Source organism: Hermetia illucens, chromosome 6, assembly GCF_905115235.1.
Source record: "Hermetia illucens chromosome 6, iHerIll2.2.curated.20191125, whole genome shotgun sequence".
In the NCBI taxonomy this organism is placed as follows: domain Eukaryota; kingdom Metazoa; phylum Arthropoda; class Insecta; order Diptera; family Stratiomyidae; genus Hermetia; species Hermetia illucens.
The window spans coordinates 16,945,278-16,972,369 of record NC_051854.1 but is presented as its reverse complement, the minus strand read 5'-3'; the positions used below and the strand labels follow the sequence as shown (position 1 = coordinate 16,972,369).

The 27,092-nt window shown below is 36.8% G+C and overlaps 1 protein-coding gene across 1 annotated transcript in view; it reads left to right on the top strand.

Moving 5' to 3' along the window:
• The window catches only part of LOC119659516 (zinc finger protein rotund-like), a 115,126-nt gene extending 88,280 nt beyond the window's left edge, over positions 1-26,846 (top strand). The window contains exon 3 of the mRNA XM_038067646.1: positions 24,456-26,846. Coding sequence (XP_037923574.1) covers positions 24,456-25,727 — 1,272 coding nt within the window. The 3' untranslated portion in view covers positions 25,728-26,846. The remainder of the gene's footprint in view (positions 1-24,455) is intronic.
• The last annotated feature ends 246 nt before the right edge of the window (positions 26,847-27,092 follow it).

Genomic DNA, 27,092 nt, shown 5'->3' with positions numbered 1-27,092 from the left:
CAGATTTTTCCAAACAGTTTGGGAACTCTTTATCCGTAAGTCGAGGAAGCATCGAAACCGTGCACACAAGTTTTCAGCATTGGAACTGCATGGATTGCCACTGTCATCCGATGGCTTTCACTCGCGTTCTACAAACGCGCAGACGGGAGGACGTTAACAGCATTTTCAAAGGACAGTACAATGGGTCCAATGAGTGTTTGAAGCTGCACGTGCCCCCGCTAAGCTAATCTTACCCACTTATTAGTTTTGAAGAAGAAAGACAACTGTTGTCAGGGAAATCTTTCGAAAATATAGTAAGTTGCCCTCAATAAGAGTATACTGAAATGAAGCTACTAAATTGACGGCTTCAACCAAATAAATTATAGTCGGGTGATGAACCCATTTACTTCTAACACGTTATGACAAAAAATAAATGTCCGCCTAAAGAAGAACACATGTTGCACCAAGAATATGAATTGATTGAGATGTTTCCTGAGGTCATATTTTTCATGGTTTCTAAAAGTTGCAAACTAATATAATTTTTTTCTTGTTTATATTTCGAAATCTAATAATGCCACTCAGTTATTTATTATTATTATTAAAAAAATTTCACAGTAAAAATGCAAAATAAAATTATGCAAATTTATTTTCCGATTTCCTGCCTGTTTTTTTAAGTACCTAAAAATTCACTTCCAAAACAGAGTGATGAAAGGAAAATTAAAAAGCTTGAAAGATATATAATTATTGCAGTTTATAAATTCAGACATGTGAAAACATGGTCCCTTTTTTAAACCATTTTGTTTGAATTTGAAATCGATAAACATCTTCCGGTGTAGCAGACAATCTATTCGCTAATAGATATGCATACACACATGAATGTATCTGTATCTATGCGTCCCGTAAAGCAGTGCAACAAATAAAGTTTGAAATTTATTATCATCGTGTCACCATCGTCATCTCTTAATCATCATTTAAAAAGAATGTGGTGAACATTTCACTTAGTAAAATAGACGAACAAAATAATGATACGAAGATGTTTTTCTTTAGTTTTAATTTTTTAATGGTGAGTGAAGAGAAGGGTATGGTCGGTGGTGTTCGATGGAAGAAAAAAGGGTTTATCACGCATTTGATGGAGATAAGTGCTAATATATTAGACAGATTCATCTATGTTGAAAGTGCATTGAAATGGACAAGACATGGCTACCTTAACTTTATGTAAAAAATGTTTTTTTATTGATTTATCTCTCAATTTTCATTCAATACATTCCAAACTAAATGAATTGAAAGCATTCGGTGTGGAAAGTAAAAGTTTCCTTATAAGTGCTTACTGGGATTGGTATCTCTATTTGTGAATTTCAAAGGTTACATAGGATCGAAAGGGGAAGTGAATTTAAATATGATTTTCAAAAGATTATTATCTTTTTCCGTTAAATATATCCAAAACTTATTGTTGATTATTTACAAAAATATAAATTATTCATATTTCCCGACTTAGTAAAAAGTATCTTCATTTCCTATGGCAATATTTAATATGATAATAATGCATGCAATGAGGAAATAATGAACTTACATTGAAACTAATATAACACTTGAATATTTTCAATTGCCTACACTAAGATTTTTCCGAAGTCATTTTACCATTTATTCTTGAGATCATAACCGCTTTCAAGACCGAGACAAGTTCAAGGTGATAATTTCAAAGTGAACGCATACGCATACGTTTCCCAATTAATTATATTTTTTTCTTTTTCAATTTGAAATTCCGGAAATATGTTTTAAAATTCTCTAACATCCATCATTTTGTTATTTCTCTGTGTTGTGTACACATAGCTGCTACCATCGCTTCTTTATAGTTTCCTTCTTGCTATAAACGGAATTAGACAGTATTTCCAAAGATAATTCAAAGAGCTGTCAATAATTCTCTAATTACGAATCGGATTGATATGTCTATCTGCTGATTGACTTACTGTCTATCTACAATATCTGGTTAGTTAGGTTGTTTGGATACAAGGTCATCATTAACAGCAGAATTTAATTTGAATTTGAATTTGGTACGGTCTTGAATGCATGATCTGAAATCGATGAATTGTACACAGGGTATGAAGCAAGCATTGGTATTTTGAATTGTTCATGAGTTAAGCAAACAAGTATCTTTTCGTATATTTCTGAAACTATTAAAATTAATCAAAGTCAATCTAAGGAATAGATTAAATTAGCCAAAATATTTTAGCAAAAAAAAATACTTATTGCAGTTGGAGATCAAAAAATGAAAGAAAAGTGTAAAATATTCCACCTAAAAACCATATCCTATCATTCATCACCCTGCATCGCGTCCTCTTTTTCCTAATTACGGAATTAATTACAACTAAATAATACATCAAAATGATTGTAATAAACACAAAATTTGTCCTTGAATTGCAAATCTTTGCATTATCATCCATTTGATTTTCCTCATAGCAGATTTTTTCACCATAAGTGATCATCTTCGACGACACGTGTTTTTTTCTATAAATTTCAAGAAAATTTTTCGCTTGTAATGATGTGCATAGACAGATAGACGGACAGACTATAAGCAAACAATGCCTACACAAATCAACAATGAAGCGCACACATTTTTTAAGTAGCTTTTCGTTGTTGCAAACACTTTTGTAATTTTTGATTATTATGATTATGTAAAAGTATTAACCGAAAAGAAATAATGATGACTCGAATGAAAAATTCATCTTAAACCATGTAGAATTACATTGTAGCTACTTCCACTAAGCTTCTATTTCATATATTAGCAGATTAGACACATACTACTTATGACCTTGCAGTTTAGAACAAGAAAAATTCACTTTGGTATTATTATTGCTCTTCTAAATGCTATTTCTTTGGTTTAACCTTCAAATACAATTCAAGTAAATTGCCTCTGTTGAACGGGAAGAAGGAAAGATTGAGACCTTGAACAGGTGGTTCAGTACTTTGACATACCGACGAAAATGATTAGATTGGTTCCGACAGTAATGTATAATTAACAGAAAGCAGGTTTTTGGAATTGTATTTATTTTTTTATTTATTGGATACTTGGTTAATCTATTCTTAACGTTTTGAGCGTTTTGCAATGGACATAAATCTAATTATTTCACCTTTTCGAAAGGGGTTTTGGTTAGATCTTGAATGTAGTAAGTTTTATGCTATCGTTTCTGAATTTCATGTTACACAATAGGTATTTGCTTATATTTTTCTTTAAGATATGAATGTGCAGTGATCTGTTCTCTAATTTAGATAATCTAATCTACTAATTAGGAATGATAATGTCTTTGCTTAATAGGACTATAAATAATAATGTTTTGTTTAATGGGACTATAAATGATATTTTTGCTTATTCAGACCTCCCTTACGGTTTGGTTTTTCTCAATGGCAATACGCGTTATGCTCTTTAATCATATCCTCCAGTCACACAAGATTATTATTTTAATTTATTTAATTGAAAAATTATTTTAATTTATTTAAATGATAATTTGAAATTCTGTAATTAAAAGTCCTATATCTATTAAGGAATTATGATCACTATCTCCAATACAATTACTAATGTGGCTTTCTTTTCCTTTACAGGTAATAATTTCATCATTTTATTGTTAGATTATTTCAAATTGAGTAAGTACAGCCAACAATAACTAAAGAAATGTTAACATTTACGGAACATCCGCTTGAATGGGAATAACCAAAAGACCATCACGAGTTGACTTTTCTCAACCACAAAGGGAAAGCTTTCAAGCTAATCTCTTCTTCGGGAATATAGCGGGGGGAGGTGTCTTTTATATTTCTGCTCTTTAGTTTTAGTCCAAAGATAGAACTATCTTTCAGTATCAAAATGTTTCAAATTCAGTTTCACTCTTTAGCACTTCTCCTCGATGCAAATAAGCGTTTTTTTAGGTGTCCCTTTATCGATTATACCCAGAAAATCTTAGTCGTAGGAGTATTCGTTCAGTTAAAGGGTATAATGTCATGCTCACCGTTCTAATATGCTCACTTCAAATTAACCTCAGAAGGCGTCGAAGGAAATTTGCTCCACTCCCATCGTTCCCAAGATCTCAATTTCAATCACACCTAGAGGCCGTCAAAAGAAATTCATGTTTTCCTGGTTGCCGCGCACGGAGCCCCATAGTTTTGCCTACGTTAATGATAAGGCTGACTTTTGCTCATAAAAAGGACAAGAACTTGATCGTCTATATATGGGATCATTGGCCCAAAGGACGTCCACGTTTCTTTCGATTTCCCATCGCGTTTCGGAATATTTAAACACATGCTCTGCTTTTCTGGTACTATACATTAACACGCTAATATCTACTTTATGGGATTCATTGCTTCTCCGCGTGGTATGCATTGAACTCACTTAGAAGGTTGACAGCGTATGCAATGTCAGGTTTGGTTCAGTCTTGACAGCTCGCTGCGACTTTCCTCTTTTCTCTTTGTCAACTTTCTCAATTTTGAAGTTCAATTTCAATGATGTGACTACTGTCTCTGCATTTGGTATTCCAAGGCGTTTCAAAACACTTTCATATAGATTCGCGGTGTTCTATTGATGATGCCTTTTTCTTAAGGAAATACCATGCTATGACACGACTTCGCCCCGCTCATGATGCTTTACTTCAAGCTATCCGCTAAATACCTGTTCGACCCCTTAGCGAAACAAGGTTTGTTTGCATATAATAATAATGTCTCCTTTTCATCAACATTCGTAATAAATGTGCATAGATTTTTTCGCACCAAGCGGTACGACTTTCTCCCTTAGTTTCTAATATCTTTCAGCCCCAAGAAGCTTATCTTTAGATTTTTTAAAAGATTGACTTTATCTCACTTTCTTCAAGGCTCCTATAATCTAAGAAGATCTGTGATGATAAATCTATATTTATTTTTTATTCTAAGTGAACTACAGTCACGAATATTTCTTCAAAATCTATGCCATAGAGTGCCATTTTCCAGGAGTCATTTTTAATTGGGATTGATTTCAACTTTCAACAGGTAAAAATGCCTCAGGTCTACTGCTGCTTCCCGATTTGGTTGTTCACCACTAGGAGGCAGGGTCGGAGCGTGACCGAGAGCGGCTACAGATGGTCTATATTTGCTCTCTTTACGTTCAATACAAAACACGACAGGGATACTATTCGGTTGCAAACTTGACTGGTTTCAGCTAAGACACCGACTTTTGTTGAGCCCCCATCTACTTCATGGCGGGACGCACTAGCTAGACGAGTAACTAACCCCTTCTATGTAATGCACCGACCACGTTCATGCTGCTGTCTGATGAGCTCAGCTCTACCCTGCGATCGAAACCGATCAGTCACGAATTCTATAAAACCATTAGGCACTTGCCCAAGAAAAGAGTGGTCCGTCCACTAAACAGAAGAAGTGATTTGCTCCCCAAATTAGTGCGGACAGCCTTTGAGTAGATCGTGGGATCATCCCAAAACAAAAGTAACTTTTTGGGGATCTAAACGCGATACGTTTTCGCGACGTTGGAGTATCCAACAAGAATTTCATTTTGAGAACGTGGATTGAATTTGTCCTTCGGTGGTTCAAGATTGTAGATCGACTTCAGCATGCTTTCTGATGATGTAAATTCAGGATTTTACTCATCCATTTTTCATAGGATGTTTTTACTATTAAACTTTAAACGACCATGCAAGGTCCTTGTAATAGCAATGGCGACAAAACCAGTTGACTGTTGAATAAGTGAGATTTGTCTGTTTTTGACGCGATATTTACGTTGCTTTCGTGTCGTATTAGTTTTTTACAGTAGAAGCATTTATTTGTTCGGCTTGCTGTTAAAAACGTATCACGTTTTCCGCGTTTTCGAATACTACAGTCAAGCTCTTCAGATTGTAGTAACAAGAGACTACTAGGCTAATTGTAGCTCAGGTACGCAAAACTCATTATCTAATGTAACGTTTTTTCGATGCTTTGTATTAAAACGGACTAATCTGGTTTTGAATGGGTGGAGCTCGGTAAAAGAATCGGAATGTTTCGAGTTCCCTAGTAAGGCAGGCGTAGAATGGCCGCCGATTGGTTTTGTATATTGCAATGAAACGCGGCTTGTCAAGCTTATTTGATGCTGCTGAAAAACGACAGGAGAAAGAGTCCATGTCACTGCAATGTGCGTAGAGCATTTACTATCAAGGTCCATGACACCACCATTTGTTCTGATGGTTTCCCTTTTTAGTCCTTTTAGCTCGGATTATTTCATTGGTTTTAGCACTTGTCGGTTGTTAACTTCAAGGATTTCGATTCAAATTGGTTGGGACGTAAGCCATGTGTCTCTGGATTGGATAGTTCATCTTTAATTTTTATAACTTTGTGAGAAATACACTTTAACTTCTCAATTCATTCAGCTCTACCGTCTGAAGGAAAGTCTGTTATGAATCGAGAAGTTTTTCGAGCAGTCCAAGTTTTGACTTATATTTGCTCCCCCAAACATTAATGCTAAAACTTTCAAATTCCATTGAATGTTTAACTTAAAATGAGGGGTCCGTGGACCACAAAAGAGGAAGTAAGTTACTTTCCAAGTTGTCCAGTCCGTCATCAAGTGAATGCGGACTTAGGACTCCCTGCATCCTCTACAAAAATTGATTACGACCTAGTTTAGGTCTGAATATACGACGGACGGATTTCACTTCAATATAATACGTGTTTACGATTATATATAAATGGAGCGATTACCACCTGTCGCCACTTTCAGTCACGTTGCTCCCAGGGCAGAGGTGAGGCAGCATCTGATGAGTTGCCTCTGCCTTGGACGAAACAGTCAGTCATTTTTTTATTTTTTATAAAAGGATTCAGTCTCTCCCTCTCTGCTGTAAAACGTACAACATTTTGGAGAAATACTCCAGGAAGAATGAACTTGTTGAGCACTTGCCTTGCGGTTTCGACGCAATGCTTCAATTTTCTAGTGCCAGGAGTTGCCAAAATGCCGAGAGTCAATTTTTTTGTGTGTCATGTATTCTAGGGCGACTTGAATCTTTCTGATATAAAAGGCTTTACTACTTGCAATCATAGAATTAACGCCCTTTCTTAATTCTGAACTGCAGAGTCCTATCCATATTTATAGAAATTACTAACCCAATTTACCGCATTTGAATATAAATATGTTATCATTCTCACCAATTAATTTCAGATTCTGTGAAAGCTATCTCAAATGTTGTCTGCCAAAAAAACTGCACGTGGTTCCATAGATCTAGATTACGCATTTTATAATTTGTTTTCGAATTCACTGAAATAACATAAACATTCTGGCTCAAAATCAACATTTATCTTGTTAGTGACATTTAGTGCATGTTTTCAAATATTCGCCTTGTCACTATTTTCCATTTATTTTACTTTTTCTCCTGGAATTTCCATTTATTTCTTCTCAAATTTTATTATAAATATCCAATAAATATGGATACAAGGTAGAAAATTCCGACAGAAATGATATTCGCGAAAATGCGTCCGCATTCGGACAATAAATTAGCTCTTTTTGTGCATTGTACATGGTTTTTTTTTTGCAAACTATTTTTATGGGAGCATATCTATTTTTTGTTTAAACTCAAATTCAAGCTTGGGTGAACTCTCATAATCCGATAGTTCCAAATTTAGAGCTAAAATATTTTTAGAAATCTTTTACTCAAGTAGCACAAGCAAGAGTGGATAAGGAAATGGGATCAGTTTAGGAACAAAAAATCCAACCATCTGAATATTTAATGAAAGAAAAGTTTAGTAAGGTTGGTATATTTGTGAGACTATTCAAATTTCCCATCGATATTTTCCGGTATAAATGAATTAACTTTACATTTTTACCACTTCCTATCCAAAATGCCCTTAATTAATTCAAAATGCAAAAACTAAATCCTTCTGAAGAGCATGAAACGTGCTAATCTGCTGAGAATAGAATTGATAGCCAACATTTAAACTAATGAGCGCCGAGAATTTTCTCATCGAACTTAAACAGTCATTATATCTCCGTTTGACTCGCAAACATTATTCCAATTTATTCAATTTCTTTGTTCAAAACAGACATTTTATAGAATCATATTATTTAATATCTTTGATGTTATCAAAAGTCAGATACAAACGAGAGAGGTAGATGCCAAAAAATAGACTTACATGAAATAGAAATAGACATAAATCTCATCTGTATTCCCAAACACCTTGATTAGAATTTGAATATATTTTAGAGGGTCGAAAACATCAATTTTCGATTTTATAATGGAAGAACACAATGTAGAAAGAACAATGATTAGAACAAAAGGGAGGTTACGATAGATACAAATCTGTCTATAATTAAAAGATTCGCCGACCACAAAAAATTAATCAAAAAATCAAAATATATGAAAAACGATAATACGTTTTTCGGTTCTGTATTTCATAATAGAAAACGGTTCGAAATTTCACGCTTTCCTGGTGACTTCTAAGTTACGAGTTTTTTGTATATTTTCTCAAAGAATATTCCAGCCATTCACCTTTCATTTAATTTATGTAACGTATCTGGCATCCTAAATCTGTTCGTTACAACCTTCTCACAAAAGAAATTAGTTCAAAAGTAAAATTTATTTCCAATCACAGTCTCTTGTGAGATATTCTCATGTGAAATACATTTCGATTCCAGTTATGTGAGCAATTCGCAATTTATAGGATTAACATAATAAACCACAATTCAAACAACATCGAAACCATTTGCAAATTAATTTTTTCGTCTTCTAGTGAATTTTCCCACAATTTTTTCCGATATTTACATTCCGGCAAATTAACACCCATAAATAATCCCCATAAATAATCCCCAATCAATCTCAAGACTATTAAAGCTTTTTCCTTCGGTTTTGTGTATCTTTTCAAAACGACGCACAGATTAACAATCCGTTCAACTATTTAAATCTAAGACAAATTTTACCAATAAATGTTTTATTATGCAAACATGCATGAGGAAAAAAACCTACTAAACTTACCCTGTCAATAAGAAGGATAGGTCAGTAATGGTTTCTATTAAAATAATAACAGAAACCTATCCAACCTAAACTGGTCATATACAGTGTCAAAATATTTTCATAAAAGAGAAGCTCATTTTTTAATATTGAATGGAATTGAATACAAAAAGATATTATCCATGAAATATGGTAGGATTGAGAGATTTTCACACGATTGGTTGCTTGTCTGTTTTATTATTTAAACTCCTCAGTCGGTTTTTGAGGTCGTATTCGAAAAAGAAGAAAAACAATTATTAGTTTTTTTGTTATCAGAAGAAAATAGATAAAAAAAATAAACATTCATTTTAGAAACTTCTTATAAAAAGGAGATTTGAAAAGATTATGAACAAGAAAAACAACCTGTTCCCAGCCATACCACCGACTTTAATGGGCATTTTTTGATGAAAAAAGATTATAAAAATATAAATAAAATAAAATTTATAATCTCAAAAAATATGGTATTAAGAGAAAACACTATTATATATTATTTGAAACAATACCATATTGACAATGCGTTGATTGGTAATGTGTATGGGGCCTTTTTCTCTAGAATATTTACGAGCGATAAAGCTCACAAAAAGATGGGCTTTTAATCTAAGCTATCAAAACAAAGAGATAATCTATGTTTATCTATTCAGATTGGTTTCTGCTAAAAATACTATGGATATGCAGTTCAAATTATACAAAATTTAATAGGTAGACTCCCATTGCTTGAAGCGTTGCCTAACATTTCCAGTTCTGATTAATTATCACTTTTTTTCATTTTTCGACATCATGATTAGCTATTTTGCGAAAAAAAAATATTTTTGGCCTTATTTTCCCACGAAATTCAATCGTTTTTATATCTTTCGTTCTGCTTGTTTCGTTGTCACCCTTGATTTGCTTTGAAATGGTTTAAATTCTTTGATTAAATTCGCTATTGGTTTTGTAGACTGCACATATAAGGTCTTATCAAAAAGTTCCAGGACTTTCTCAATAACACTTTATTAGAAATATTTACAGTTGTTCTAGTTAATCCCCTTCAAAATACTCTTCTTGGGAGCAAATACACTTCTCCCACCGGTGTTTCCATTGTTCCATGTACCTGGAAAACTGTTTCATGGATGCTGTTTTAGCGTTTTTTCGTTAATCTCATCTATCGTCTGCAGCCGCTGTCCTCTCGTTCGGTACTCAGCCGAACAACCAGAAGCACACGGAGCCATGTTTGGAGAATAAGAGTATGGGGAAGGGTTGTCATTAAGTTTTTGGCAAAAAACTCGCGAATGATGAGCGCGGTGTTGCAAGGCGTGCTGCCGTGGTGGAAGGGCGACTCGCCTGTTGCCCACAATTCTGGACTCTTCCGACGAATCCTCTGGCATAAAGTTCTCAGGGCCTCCAAGCATCGATAAGGATTAATTGTCTCACCTTGTAGGAGGAATTCATGATGGATGACACCCTTCCAATCGAAGAAAACAGTGACCATCACTAAAGATTGATCTCACCTGGCGAGCATTTTTTGGTCTTGGTAATTTTTTGACTTCCACGAGGGCGACTGCACCTTGGTTTCCATGTCGTAGCCATAAATCTAAGATTCGTCACATGTAATGATGGTTTTCAAAAAGTTTCCATTAGTGTTGGCCATTTCCAAGAGTCCTGACAAACCTCCAGACGATGCGCTTTTTGATCCTCTGTCATCAGTCGTAGAATGAACTTGGCTGCAACCCTTCTCATCTCCAATTGTTGGTTCAAAATCTCCTGACATGACCCACTCCGCTGCCATCTCTCGAATCGTCAACTGACGATTGGATCCCACAAGGGCATTTACTTTGGCCACATGAAAGTCGTCAATTGAGGTTGAAGGCCTTCCTGAACAAGGGTTACCTTCCGTTGCTGTTCTGCTTTCGTTGAATCGTTTAAACCACTCGTGATACCCTGAAAGACTCATCCCTTCATCAGCAAAGGCTTGCGGCAGCATTTGACAAGTTCCCATGAACGATTTGCTAATTCTACCCAGGTCTTTTCTCATTTCCTTTGTTTCCCAAAATAAGGTTGCGGATTGTCAGTATAGATGATTGGTTTAGAGAATATGCTTCTTCTTTTTCTGTACTCTTATCGAAGTCGGCTTGTCTGGATCTAGTTGGACATCTTCCTTAATCGTAATGTGAGCCTGGGGAAGTGAAAAATGATGCTGAGTCAAAAGGCTCTCAAATCATCGTCTAGAATATGAGGCCACCACTGTTTCGATTGATCTTTGGGAAGGTTTTCATAGACTTAAATTGTAAGGTCAATCGTAACTAGCAAGTTCTCATCAACGCAGGTGGCTTGAAAGCGCTTTCTGTAAAGATGTCCGATTGTCCACATTATTAACGCGCACCCTGGTAAGCCTCTCAGGTGACAAAAACACAGAGGCACTTGGCTACAGGTATGGGAGTAGGGAGAATGTCAGGTCCCTTCAACACGACGGCACTACTCCTTAGGGATATCAGCGCCATTTTGGGGCCTACTCATGGTGAATCGCGCCACTGAAGTCAAATACGAAAGTCAACGTGGCTTAGATATTGGCGCTGACTTGTTTTGTTTTTTTGGGCCTCAGGGACGTTGCATGCTTCCATTCTGATGACTTGAACTTGGTTCGTGGGTTGATTCCACAACCGTAAGGCAACAGTTTTCATTGGGTTGAAGATATTGAGATCAATGGTCAGAGTTTCCAGTAAATGCAATTGAAATTGTTTCTGCACAATTGTCAGCAGCTTGGGTCCAAACTTTATTGAAAATCTCCTAAGCAATCGAAAGTTCGCTATTATTCTGACTTAATACCCCAAATCAGTAACATTTTCTTAAGGATTTCTAGGGAATGCCTTCAAGATTTTATCCGTACATCCTGTCCCTTTTTGGTCCTTCCTTGTAAATAGTATTTTAGAAACCAAATGCCTCTTGTCTGGGTTTTTTAAAATCAAGCACTGATGAAAGATTTTCGTTCTTTTTGTCTCTCGATTTTCCAAAGATGTCACCTGCGCTCGTCAGGTTTTCGTTTTGTGCTTAGTGAAGGGTTATTCATTATTCCTATGTAGTGTGTGGTCACTATCAAGTTGGGGCCTTGGATTGATATGTTACCCTAAATTGGTGGTTGGTGGTTCACCATCGGAATTCAAGCTCTATAGAAATCCATTGATGTCATCAAAGGGTGGTAATGCGAAAGTTTATTGCAGTGCATTGTATAATTGATCCTTAACTGCCGAGTTGTCTTTCTTGTTTTGTGCCAACTTAAATCGAGGCTGAGTTTCTTGTCTCTGAACTAATTCTTTTGAAACTCGTCGCGTAACTTTCCCATCTAAATGACCTTTTTAGTGGACTGTTCGAGATTCGAGTTTGTGGATTAAAGAGATCTGGGCAGTTTGCTATGAGTATTCCTTAGGTTATGTGTCTCACAAGTAGTTTTGGCAGGTGTAGATTGTTAAATATCACAATAATGACAGCCCCGGATATATCAACCCACATCATACTCCGTTTATAAAACCGCGAGTTCAAACCATGCCGATGCGTCTCTGTTGAATTAACCATTATCCAAACCGACAGGACAAAATAGTTATCAACCGCTTCCACCTTATTCAGTCAATAGTATTTGTACTGAACGTCGATCAGCAATAAACAACGTATAATCAAGAAAATATCTCATCAAACGGAATCCGATCATCATCAGCACCGTCGCCACCATCAGTACAAGATCATGATCATGATTATCTCAAACATGATCATCATCATCATCATCGCCTCCTCACAGTTTCTTCGATCATGTGCTCAATATGATGGCTAAAAAATGGCAAACTCAATTTTCCTATAAAAAAAAGTTATATAAAAAGATAAAGATGACGAGAACTTTGATTTACATCATCGCACAAATGCATACAATATTTGTAGGATGTTTCAAGATCGGTGTTATGATCATAAATCATGAACATGTCTAGAGAATAAGATTCTTGATAAGTCATCATGAATTTGATCCACCCCCGCTACTTCTCTGAGATTTCAGTGTGCGGATTTTTTGCCACTTTTGATTATCTGAATTTTTTTTTGTATATAAAAGACAGTAATACATTGTATTTCGTTATTTTATGTATTGAAATTTTATGAGTGGCTTGAAAAGGGTATAATTTATCTCAGGTGATAATCATTGGACATAAAAGGAGTTTCTGACAACATTCAATTAAACAGGAAAGGGCAATGAATCATAAAAGGAATATCAAAGATAAAGTTTCGAATATTTGGCCCTAACCCCCGCAAGTTAAAGTTATGCGGGTGGAGGACGAACAGTAGATTAGTAGTAGATAGACAGAGAAGGAGGTTTACCAGTATATATATTTTTTACTAAGTCTTGGTTCGTTGTTTGATGGATTGGTAACCTACTGCGCCATTCGAAGGCATCTTATTCACGAAGAAATGAGAGGAAAATCACACTATCAAAGCCCCTTTCCAACCAATCATTAATATCATCAGTAAATAAAAATTGACACTTATAGCTTTTTTCTCTTAATTTCCTTTTACTTCGCCGTTGCTACTTGCCAACTAACTGACTCTAAACCGGCCAAAAATGTAAAAGTTCAAATTGAAATAATAATAAAATTCTCTAATTACCCTAGATATTATAAAACTTGACTTTTGTTGACTACATATCTTAACAAGTGACTGTAATTTTTGGTAAGCGTAGTGCGGCAGCATCAAAAAAACTCTGCCACTCAAAGAAATGTTAATTAAGTGAAACTAGTTAATGTCGCGTTACTGCCACGACGATTCCTTTATATTTTTTTTTCTTTCTAATTCGGTAAGTTTTCTTAACATCTTTATCTTTCACTCTGACAGATTATGAGCATATAGAGTGTGAGTTGAACAAAAAAAAAGATAGTGGAAAAAAAGCGGCTTAAAACTTATTTTATTTCACTGCAAATGGTCATCATGAGCTTAGAGTCATAGGTATCTTTTCCGTCTGTATTTACATCTAATTTAAAAATTTTTATGACTGTCCGGTCAATGGTTAACTGCCCGTATAGAAAATATTTAGTGTAGTTTTAAGTTGGCTTCTTTGGCATGGTGGTTTTGTTTTCATTGCCATTTTTATTCGCTTTATTGAGGAAGAGGGTAAAGGTGCCGTTATGAAGTTTTTAGAATCAAGAGCTCATTGGGGCTTATAGTATGTTGAAGCTTAGTAGGAAGTAATATTAATACCAGATTGAAAGGCTTAAAGATTGTGTGATAAGCACGAACCTTAAGGGAGCACATGCCTGCAGCCAAGATCCGCTTTAGTCTGTGAGACATTGGAAAAGTATTTCTCCTATTTCACTAAAGTTCTCTTTGTTGACTGAGAGAGTCTTCAGTCCAGGTCGTTAGTCCAATATAATTCGCAACCTTGTCGTGATCTTGCGATAATATAAGGGAGCGTTTTTCCACCTGTTGGCACTTCCGGTCACGCTGCTCCCAGGGCAGAGGTGAGGCAGCGTCTGATGAGTTGCCTCTGCCCTGGACGAAACCGTCAGTCATTTTTTGGTTTTTTAATTTTAGTCCAAGTAGTCATTTATTTTCGTATGTTAAAGAGTTTTAAATCGACGACTATTTTTTATTTATTTAAGAAGTTTTGAACCCACACTCAGGTGGCGATGAACCGCGCCGATTGGGGAGAAATTGCCTCGCACATTTGCCAATGTCAATCTAGAAGTGACGACTTCCATGTCTAAATATTTCTCAGTCAAGATACCATAAGAATAAAATTTTCCTTTAAATCAACAACAAATTCAGTACGCGATAGTACGGCTCGAATCACTGTACTCAATAATGATATTAATTGAATTATCAATCAATGAGCTTTCGAAAAAGATTATCGTAATAAATGGCGGATCACTTAGCCAACAAAGTGATTTTAAACTATTTATCTTGGTATTTATTTAACTTAAACATTTTGAACAATAAAAAAAATAAATTGCAGTTCTGATGTCATCACTGCGACAAAGTGAAAATGTTTTATAAATCATTTTATGTATTGCTTTATCTGCACTTTGCAATTTAACATGTTCACCTGTCTGTAAGATATTTCTTGTAGATTTGTAACTTTTCAAAGTTTATCTATGACACGAATGACTGACCGACATGACATCAATCTGATCTATAGATGCATAAATCTTGATTTAACCCCCAGAGAGTCAGACATGGCAGTTGGGTGGTTGTATCTTTGTTGTCACATAAAAAGAATAGATCTATCTGATGAGTGCAGAAATGTTTGCATGTATAGGAAACTGATCGTAGATTTGCTCATAGAATCTGCAGCTTTTACACAAAAGAATCAAGAGGGTTAGCTCCAGCGGTCTTTTTTTGTGTTGACTTGTTCAAACCATTTTGTAGTGATTGGAGTGAATGAATTCCAAGAAAAACTATGTCTACCAAACATCCTGGTTTATACGATCCCTTCCAACCGTGAAGCCTTATCAGCGTTCTGAGGTCTCTCAAAGAAATTTTGAAGAATATGCCGTCCTCCTTTTGTGGGATGCTGAAATGTATATACGTCATTAAAGTGGAGCCCAAAGTGATACCCTACATCTGCCCCACGTTCCTTCAATAAAAAAGCGTGCAACAAATAATATGAAGGGAGCCTAGCCGGAAAACAAGTTGCGAAATTAAGAGTATTAATTATTATCCGACAATCCAAAACGAAGGTTGGTCTGGCAGTACGCTATCTTCACAGTTTGGCTCTCGTGAATCATACGTAGGACGCTATTGTAATTGATAAGTGTACTACCAAATTTCAGGGTATTTGTGGTTATGCCCATATCTGTTTCTAGAAAAATGTTGTACTTTCAAAATTTATGTCATGGTTTCGCCCAGGGCAGAGGCAGCTCATCAGATACTGTCTCACCTCTGTCTTGGGGGCAACGTGACCGTGGCGACAAGTGGTAATCGGTCCATTTATATATAATCCCAAACACGACCTGAGTACGAATTATTATATATTCAAGTGAAATCCGTCGTGTGCTCAGATCTAAACTAGGCCAAAGGGGAATTTTTATTTGAGGATTGAGGAAGTCCTGAGTCTGCAGCGACTTTTTACAGACCTGGATCATCTTATATGTTATACCTTCTCTTCATCGTGGAAGTTTCGAGAATTTCTGATTATGCCTACGTAGCAAGCATAACTGCGGTCGTTGGAGGGGTCCTAACATTCGGTTGAGGCAGTTGCATTAGATAAGACTCGCCACTATATGAATACTGACCCTACACTAAAGATAGATCGGCATCGCTGCAGCAATCATGATGGAGTTTTGATTAAAGTTCAGTTCAGAATGTCGCAGTGATGAGACTTTCACCTTGTCACCGTAACGAAGTTCTCAACTTATCACCTGTCAAAAATATGCAACAACTTTCATACATTTCCAATTATCTCTTCAAATCTACATCACAAAGATATTCAGCATGTAAGGGTTAACATATCAATTAGATTCACCTTAAAGCTAGATCATTCCTCTAACCTTCTCTGTCCACTTTACATGCTCATATTTCTATGTTTATATTATAAAATTAACATTATCTGGACTCATTTGTATCTTTCTTGTACAAATAAACGTTTTGATGTTAAAAAAAATTACCAAAAGAAATCATGGTAAATCTTCTTTTTTTTTTGCATAGATAAATTTCTTCTCAACTGCTTTAGGCACTTCCAATAATTTTAATCTGAAATGAAATTATAATCATGGAGTGAACGGCCAAAATTAACCATCGAATTTTGTGGGCCGTAGAGGATTTATTTGGTGATTTTATTGTGGTCATCATTATCTGAACATATTTTTTATTTGATCAATTAAATTATAATTAACTTGGATAAAGATTATTATTAATGTTTACTAATTATATCAATTGATGGTTGTAGGCATACCTTTTTAATTTTTTTTTTTTCGGGGGTTAAGTATGGGAGCCTATTTAATTTTTTGAATGACCAAATTCAAATTAGAATCATTGCCGAACTAGTCAAGGCAATGTTTTTAGGTCAGGGAACTTATTTCTTGTAATGAAATAAGCTATTATCTTCGGATTTTCTGTCCAAATTTACATTTAGATAAAATTCTAGTTCAGATAAGTTCATACAGACAGATGGTTTAGTAATTAGTTCTGAGCTAAAATAAACCTGTATATAAGACGAATTGAGTGGTCAAACCTTTCCATATGTCCAAGAATTTAATTTCTTCTCCTTCTCAACAGAACGATGAAAGATATTCTCAAATTGGGACAGTTTTTATAGAGATATGAGATAAAAAGTTTTCAAGCCATTCCAAACCTGACAAGTACTTAAAATCATGATATAAGCACATTATGGAAAGGTTGAATAAACCTTCGAGAAGAATTTTTTCCTTTTTGTCTAAAATTTATTTTGTTTGAAGATCGAGGGTGTCCCTAAGCCCGCATCCAGTCGATGCCATACCAGACGAATTGGGATGAAATTTTCTTCCAGTTTTGTGATCCCCTATTTTTGAGCTTAATACCAAAATTTTCAAAAGGATGACTGATGATTTTGTCCAGACAGAGGCGACTCATCAGACACTACCTCACCACCAATTGGTCCGGTCTAACATCAACTGGAGGCGAACCTATGACTCCGTCAATCTTTAAACAAAGTAATTTCGCTTCGACCTAATTTGAGTCTGAATATAAGGCAGTTTTCACTTAGATGTAATTCACACTAATGCCATATTTGCGATTATTTATAAATGACCGATACCACCTGTATGGTCCCGGTTAGATTAAGAGCAATATCATGCAGCAATAAGTCTCTAATAATCTGAACCGACGCAAATATTTGCTTTTTCGTCATATATCGTATTTCGGGAACCAGTTGTATCTGCATAAATTTTCTCTAGAAATAAGGTTCATGCAGGTTATCAGTAAATTCAAGACCTATCTAAATCTCCTCCTAACGCTTCAATATGTTAAACTCCAATGAACTCTTGGCGTGATGTGGGCGACAATTACCGCCACTATGGGAATTCAGGCCACAATAATTGGGCTGAAAGCAAGATTCTACATCAGTTCCCAATGCATCAGATAAGCTGTGGTCGAACTTTGGGACCATGGATTACTTCAACAGTTTCCAACTGGAGATCCTGGTCTGATCGTCCTTTTATATAAACGACACTTTCTAATGGTAGATAGATTAGTTCCATTAGTTTGAAATCCGGTGAATTTCAAAGGTTAGACCTCTCAGTTTTGATTTGGCAATTAAAAGTGAAACTTCTGCGTAATCCTTCCGATTTTTACTGGGAACAGTCTTCCAGTAACAATCGGTAATTTCAAATGAGACAAAGACTATTGCGTGGTTTTAGTAAAAATGCGCGAAAATCGCGAAGTAATTCTGGATAGTCATTGCATCTTGATTCCTCAGATTTTTGGAATATTCATAGCATTCATTGGGAAAGTGTATCACCAATGCTGACAAAGGACCAGCAATGAAAACGAGTTAATTCTTCCTGTGAATTCCCTTCGTCTGACAGAAGTAAGAAGCAATTTTTTGGACTCAACTGCTACAGATGTCAGAACCTGCACATTGGACTTTATAAATGATAAAGTCAGTTTTAGGATCGAATCAAATCATTGTTACTTGATTTCATGCCTCCTGGAATCGAATGTATAATAAAGGATTGAAGAACTCAAGCAATTTGCAGCCAAAGTAGAGAAATATTGAGGAAGGGCGTCAACATTCGTCACGAACATGTAACCGTTCTTCTTCAGGAGGACTTTAAATTGAATAGCATTTAACTTCTATATAGCCCGGACTTAGCACTTGATGATCACAATCTGTTTAGTCCTTACCGTGGTGGAAGATAAGGTCAAGTTACGTAGGAGTAGTTTACCTCTGAATAGCACAACGCAATTTGGAAATTTTCAGGCAAGGTTGATGGTTGGTAGCAGAAATTCAATCAAAGCCTTGTATGTAAACTTAATTTCTAACTTCGACCCTGCTTCTCATTGTGGTATTGACAATATGAGAGCTAAGGGTATACTCCCCTTTTACTGAGTGACTGCTCTACTTAATCCTATAGCAATTAGGAAGTAGATCACTTCCGTAGAAACAAAGGGTAATTAAACAAGGCAGTATATTACTAGTAGACGCACGTGTTGAGTCGGCTGACTGCCAGATATTGATACCACCGCTTGCTCTTGGTCACGTTATCGGGGCGGATTTTGCAGTGGATTATGCTGTTGACTTTGCCTGCCCCCTTGGAACGTTTCTTTTTATATGATTCTTGGTTTTTAGAACGTTTTTTAATGCTTATATCGACGCCTGTGCCTATAGGCAACCATAGTCAGGCCTCATGAAGGGAATGAACCGGGCCTTTTATATTTTTCGTACGGTTATTTAGTTTCGTGTGTTTAATGACTTCGAAATTGAATCACCAGTGGTACCAATATATACCTTGATAGCGAAGATTTTTATGGCTACACTGTGGACCGAGAACGTTGACAATTTCGCCTGGATCAATTCCGGGCATAAATCTACTTTTTAACTATGCGCATCTCCGCTTGCAGCTCTGCGAGTTGGGTCTGTTATGTCATAGCTCATAAAATTTGCCTCCACAAATTTAAACCAAATTTCAGGATCTTGGGGATTGAAGTCCAGAAAACTTGGCGCACAATGGTCGCAGTCATGCTCGTGTTTGCAGTAACGGCCACAGCAAAAACTATCAAATCGTAATGCGCACACAATGGCATCGCTAAAATACAAGGAAAAATTAGACTCGAATGTGTGCGCAGATCCGAACTGATATAAAGAAATTTGACTAGTTTAGGTCTACCAGAAATCATGGATCTGACCACTGCAAATCGCGGAAGGATTGGCCTTAAATCACAAATTCTAAAGTCGGGATTGCAGATGACCAAATTAAAAATAAAACAAAAAGAGAATATTTGTGGCGTATCCAAAAACCGAAGCACTACAATGAAATTTGGCTAGCTCAGTCCTTTCTTTCGAGTATAGAACTCTTCATTTCAGAGTTGTGGGTTTGTACCCCACATTGGGCGCTATTTTTAAATAACTGCGCGATTATTTTCTGAGTTCAGAAATTAATGTAAATTAGCTAACGATGAATGGGGCAAGCGGTTTTTGTCAAGGAGAAAGGAATAAAATTCCGGTAGATTGGCCTTTTAGCCTTAATTTTCTTTGGAGTTTCTTCACTACTATGAAGACATCGCCAAAACTACGAATTTGAAAAATTACAGTTTGGGAAAAGCGTTCAAAATCTGGAGCATCCATGAAAAGCCGAATTTCATTACAAAGAGGCATCCAAAAAAAGGATAATCGTAACTATTGGCTCTAAGGAAATGATAATTTTATTTGGAAATGAGTTGTCCTGAGCCCACCATCCACTTAATGGCGGTTGCACTTGTTCGAGGAGCAGCTTACTCCTGTTAAGTGCACGGACTACTCTGTTCGTGGGCGAGCGCCCAGTACTTTCAAAAATTGTATTTGGCTTTGACGGTTTCGATCGCAGGGTAGAAGCGATCTGATCAAACGCTGCCTCTGCACTTCTGCCCTGCGGAGCAGCGTGACCGAAAGCGACAACGGGTGGCATTTAGCCCCTCGCCTTCCGCATTGATTGGTTCAGTTGTTTCTTTCAAGGGAATTCAGCGTTCTCTAGAAATGAATTCATTCAGGCCCTTACACTACTCCCCCCCCCCCCCCCCCCCTGGGGAGCCTTTTTTGATCTGTTTTCTTCCGCCGTTATCCTTGCGGCCTTCAGCAACTTAAGGGATTGCATTTCGCAAAGTTGTAGTTTGATCAAATGTTTTTTCCCCTTTTATGTTTCGGGAACCGGTTGCTCTCTAATTCATTGCGAGAGATTTTTGGCAAACAATGTTATTTTTATCCAAGGGCTGCAGTTTAAGGGCATATCCACGAAAGATTCGGAATCATGGAGACCACCTTGGTCTGTTTGTATAGAAAAAAATATTCCCTTTGCTAATTTCTGCCATTCTACATTCTGCACATTACCAAGACACGCGTCACACCGAAATCTAATAAAATAAAATCCTCCCCGGAATAACCCCACCATTTTTGAATAAATTTTACGATTTGTTTCCGTCAGTTGAAAGCGAATTTATCCCCAACAAAATGCGTACTTAAAAAACATATGTTGACCGCACGGTCGGTTTTAAGACCGTCATATTTTCATACTTACCCAAATCCCACTGTGCAATCATTCATTTTTTTCGAGGGCCCCATCTCATGATAACTATTTAAAAAATTATAGCCACATAATTCAAATCATAGACGCGCATAATTTAATGCTTATAATTTTACTACCGTGTGTACACTTTAAGGCCTCACTCTGCCATAAAAACGTTTTTGGCGTCAAACTATATTTTTTCTTCTTCACCGGATTTTCAGAAATAATTTTTCTGTTGGTTTTGCTGGTATATAATGTGAGAGGGTAATTTTCAATGGTTTTATTTCTTCGTTTTTTTTTCTCCATCACGTTCTCCGAAACAAAGAGTCTGACCTTGAGATGATTATCTTTCAAGTCCGTGGCGAATATGCTTTTTGGCTTAAAAACATTTTTTCTTAGTTGGACCATTATCTGAGTCAGTTGGTCGTCGATTTTTTCACAGCTTTTGAATAGTTTTGTTCTTGAATTCTCACCTGCTGCCGTGGCTGTTGAGATTACCAACTTCCTCCATGTTACATAGATAATAAGGTAATCGTAATAATGCTCTGGAATCGTATTTGTTTTGGTGTAAAATGGGAACGATTGAAAGTTTTGTTTTGTGCAGAGTTTCAGATTTTTGACACGCTTGTTAGGCGGGGAAAAAATATCATTTCAGGGTCATAAATAATGACCGAGGATAAAAATTGAATTAGTGTAGACCTACCATCTACTACGTTCATTAAAATGATCTATCGTCAATCATTTTCAAGAAGAAAGGGCGACTCAAGGAGTGCCTGCGAAGTGGAAAAATTTTGTATCAAATTTAAATTTAAGCGAGCCGAATAGAAAACTAAAAGATTTATCATTCGTATTGCTGTTGCTGGCCATAAAAAATACGACTGTTATACATACAATGGGCAGAATCCATTTTTTATCCCAATCAAGATTGTGATTCAGAAGCTTCAGCACTGCAGGCGGTCCAGTTTGAGGAGTATTAGTAAATATCTTAAACCAGTGATTCATTGCGGCAGTTAAAATCCTAGCTGGAATACAAACCTGTCCATTCTTATCTGGTTTTAAAGCACTTGAACTATCAGCAAAACAGCAGGTCTCTCTTAATGGTAAAAATTCTAATTAAATTCCAAATCTTTTATCGACTATTTTCAATCATTTTAATTTCACGACTGCAAGGGATGGTCCAGCCAGTCGTGCTTCAACATTTTCCGAATAAACCATTTGTCAAGCATTTTACGATAGACGGGCCTAATACCTAAATCAATTCGTATTTCGCATCTTATGGTCTCACAGTTCAATCTACAATCGTTACTGTCACAATTTTATTTCCCGTTCGAACCAACTCCCTCGTCATAAGTGAATCGTAAATCAATGATTATAAACTTCTGCCTTGATAGAAACGAAACAAAAAAAAAAGAGTCCACTCATTCAGCAATTTACTCACCGGGTGATATAACGCATGAATATAAAATAGTAATTGATTATTTCATTCAAGCAAGACTTTATACACTTGGGGATAGGCATTCTTTATTCAGTCGGGATATCAAGAAAGACGGGCTTTCTAGAAATCGTAAAAAATGATGCGAAATCAACTGCATAATGATGACCGGTATTTCTAGTCAAATGTAAATTTCAATTCGTTTTCTTCTGAGTTAAAGACCTCAGAAAATATACCTTGAAAAAATTAGTTATTCTACATTTTATGAAGGATAGGTTTGGATTTGAGATTTATTTTCATTTACTTTTAAATTTTTGCGCATAATTTTACTAAGTGGGATTATTGCTCCCTAAATGGCTATTCTCCTTTTTTTCCCAACTGGTTCTTCTTCTGTTCCTTCTTCGGCTCTTGTCCGGCTGAGAAGCTGGCTCGGCTCTTCTTGATCGGTTGCATGGTTTTGCTCGATCATATTCCTGTCTGGATGATATCGAGAGGCTCTCAAATCATCATCTAGCGCATCAAGCCAACGTTGTGATCTGAAAAAATACCAACAGAACGTCCACATATAGCAGTTTTCAGTAATGTGACCAGAATATATTGGTGTGAACTTTGGTTATTAACCAAAAAGATTACGTTTGCCGGCGCATTGCTTGAATTTGTATGGTGGAAGAAAAGCATTGCATATGTTCGCCGTTCTTTAATCACTTGCACATGCGAAATTTCGCGCATTTGCCCTGGTATTAGTGTCGTGCATGTGATGCATGGGATCAATAAGCATACACAAGAAAACTTTCTAAGCGTCGTCGGCACGCGGGGGAGTTAGCTGCCCCGTACCTAACTCACGTATTTGCAATGACATTCTGTGTCGTCTAGAAACCCAATTCACTTTTCCTGTACATAGTCTTCTTGGAGTTATCCTTCACCGAGGAATACATCCCGGGCATAAATGTTCAATCATGACCAGCTCGAAGAACTGGATGAATCCTGCACTCGATTAGGTGTAGAATTTCTGCCGTAAAAGGTTAACAGTACACATCGTTGGTTGTCATTCTTACAAATCATAACGCCTGTTATTTGTGTAATGATCAGGGTGCACCTCATGATTAACAAAATGTTGTCCGAAAAGCAGAAAACCTGTGGCATTGCAGAGTTGCAAAAAGCATCTCATTTCAGAGGTATTTGTATGGCAAGTACTTGAAGATCAATTAAATTTGCTTTCTCGCTTCATCAACTACGCCAAGGCTTTTGACAGCGCCTTATTTCCTACGTCTGTATCGCGTAGATTCGAAGTTAGTAAAATTTCTGGCGACAATCATGAAAGAGAAGCATATCACCTTTGCCAGGCCGCTCATTTGAGAGTAACAAAACCAACAATCGGTGTTTAGACAGTGCGAATTATATTGAAAAGACAAATCGCCTAGTAGTTCTGGCCTAAACCGGACGAAGTTGAACTAATTTTTTGTTTGAATTTGAGGGTGCCCTGGGTCCACCATCAACTTAATGACGAACCGCGTCCATGTACCCCCCTTTTTGGAATATAATTCGCATCTATGTTGGCGAATTATAAGGGAGCAAACAACATCTGGTAACCACTTTGGTCACACTGTATCCCAAACGAAGGTGAGGGAGTTTCTGATGAGTTGCCTCTACCCTAGACGAAACCGTATGTATCCCTTCGTATTTTTTAACTTTAGGTCTTAGATTAAAAAATGGGATCCATGGACCAAGGAATTGGGCGAAAGTTTCTCTCCAGGATTCAGGGCTTCCTCAATTTTAAACAAAAAATTACCCCAAATTGAAATTATTCGGCTGTACTCATTAAAATGCTATTCAACAAAATCCGAACATACATAACAGTTTTCCTAATATTACTTTTCCCTTCTATTTCAGCTCTTCACACCAAAATCCGAGATGCAACTACACAATCAACTTCACATGCGCGAAGCGAAACCATACAAATGCGCACAATGCACAAAGGCCTTTGCCAACTCCAGCTACCTCTCTCAACATGCTCGTATTCATTTGGGCATTAAACCATATCGCTGTGAAATTTGCCAACGAAAATTCACCCAATTATCGCATCTTCAACAACACATTCGAACACATACAGGAGATAAGCCGTACAAATGCCGACATCCAGGTTGTCAGAAGGCATTCTCACAACTGTCCAATCTGCAATCGCATTCGCGATGCCATCAAACCGACAAACCATACAAATGTAATTCATGCTACAAGTGCTTTAGCGACGAGCAGGCTTTATTGGAGCACATACCAAAGCACAAGGAGTCCAAACATCTGAAGACACATATTTGCAACTTCTGCGGAAAAAGTTACACCCAGGAGACATACCTACAAAAGCATATGCAGAAACATGCTGAGAAGGCGGAAAAACAAGCGAGAGCAGCAGCCAATTCCGCAGCGAATTCAGTGGCTTCTGTTGCCACATCGGCAGCAACTTCAAGCGTAGCTTTAGCAGGACTAGGTCTCAATCTCAATCGTAATATTGGAATCAATGTGGCAGCTGCCGCGGCAGTCAATGGGGAACATCCCTACTGGCCGAAAGTCAGTCCCGACTCAGCGGCCTCACTAGCAGAAGCCATGCAACAACAACAGCAAAACAGCTATGACTTCGCCTTGGCTCAGCAACAAAGTGAGCTCCAATCGCACCATCGAACCCTTCTCGAACATCATCGCGCCTTGAACGGAAGCACGAATGGCAACAATTCCCAAAATTCCAACGAAGAAGGCGAGGACCTCGTAGTATCACGACAGCAAAACAACAATGCCCTCGCTCAACACCTCTCCAATCAACAAACTTCACCTGTGAACCAGTCGGTAGTCACGTCCGTTTCCAACGGCAACTACGATGCTGCTAGCATAACAAAAACAACCACCAACTCTGCCTTCACCCCCATCAACACAATGCCACCCCACATCAATACCTTGGGGCATCACACAGTTCCTCAACGTTCGTATTTCTACGATGCAATCAACTTCCAGACGAAAAACGTTAACCAAAACACCTCAAACGCTTTCCCCAATCAATTGATCTCTTTGCATCAAATACGAAATTACGCCCATCAGCCCAGTGCCACAGGATTAATGGCTGGCGAACATCTCTTGGGAATTGGCGTTGGTGCCGGCAAGGAGAAGGCTCAATAGTTGATGTGGATGAAAGCTTTGCGGCTCACAGCTTAACAGATAGAGAATAATACTAGGTCAAATTTGTCTAAAACGCCATACTAAGCGAAAAAACTAACCCTGCTTTGAAGCAAAGCACCAATGATCTCATGATTGTTCTAATTTTGCAAGAGGGTCTAACCACAGTGGCCTAAGGCAAATAACAAATATCAGGGACACAAAGTTAAAATAGTTAAAAGATTTTATTGCATCAACACGCACGGATCAGGGGAGCTCATCGGAAACGAGTCAAAAGACCTTTGATTTTCTGATGGGCTCAAATTCAATTGGTGAAAATCAACCCCACCAATGTTAGCCTTCAGCCTGGCAGCGTTGACTTAAACTGCTATGAAAAGCAGGTCGTTGAAACGCTGTGTGGCACTGGTACTTGAATCAATCTGGATCCACGACGTTGATAGATTTACAGCTCCACCATCATCCTAGTTTTGGGTGTTGGTGAGCTTTTACAAAAGCAATACGGGTGATTATAGTATTGACCAATGAATACAAAACGTATTTGTTTCTTTATCTTAACATGCATCAACTGTTGGAATGTTACAAATGAAACATAGTAAACTCTAGGGAATCCAATAAACTACTCCTTTTTATATATTTTTACGTGAAATTTCCTGATAAACGCCGAGTGATAGATATATTTAAGATCCTTGTAGAGTTTAGACTAGGTTAGTCTTATTAGAGATGAAAAAATTGTAAAAATTCTGTACAGATCATATCGAGGAAGTAATATTCAGAAATGTTTAGGGAGTAAGGCTTTTTGGTTTTAAACATTTGTTGCATTTAATATGTATATGTACATAGTATTAAGTTTTTTTAACGCTGCATTTAGTAGATATTCGAAGATACGTAGAACAAGCAAAGGCAGTGAATGTAAGGTTACCATTTTTATCGTTTCTTCTTCTCATTTTGTTTTAAGACAGAACGATGTAGTGCCATGCTTTCAAAATTGATTTTCAGTATATTTTGCTGTTAATTACGTACAAAAAAAATTATGTTTCGGTTTAACTTTCGACTGGGATAACAAGTCTAAAAGTAACTTAATGCTTTGATTCGAATAAATTTCCAATAATACTGATAAATTTATGTGATATGTCTTCATTTTTGAAAGTAATGAAAGTGTGAAATTGTCAATTTCTGGAAAATGTATTTTGTTCGGTTTTAAAATTTTAGCTTTCACAGCGAGATTCTAGATAAAAGATAAAGAATAAGTCTCAAAAATGGAGCATCCACTCTAGGTATATTGGGACTAATTCCTTTCTTATTTTGCGTTCGCTTGAGCTCCACCCTCATTCGAGGCGTTTACCTTGCCTTAATATGGACTTTCGGTAA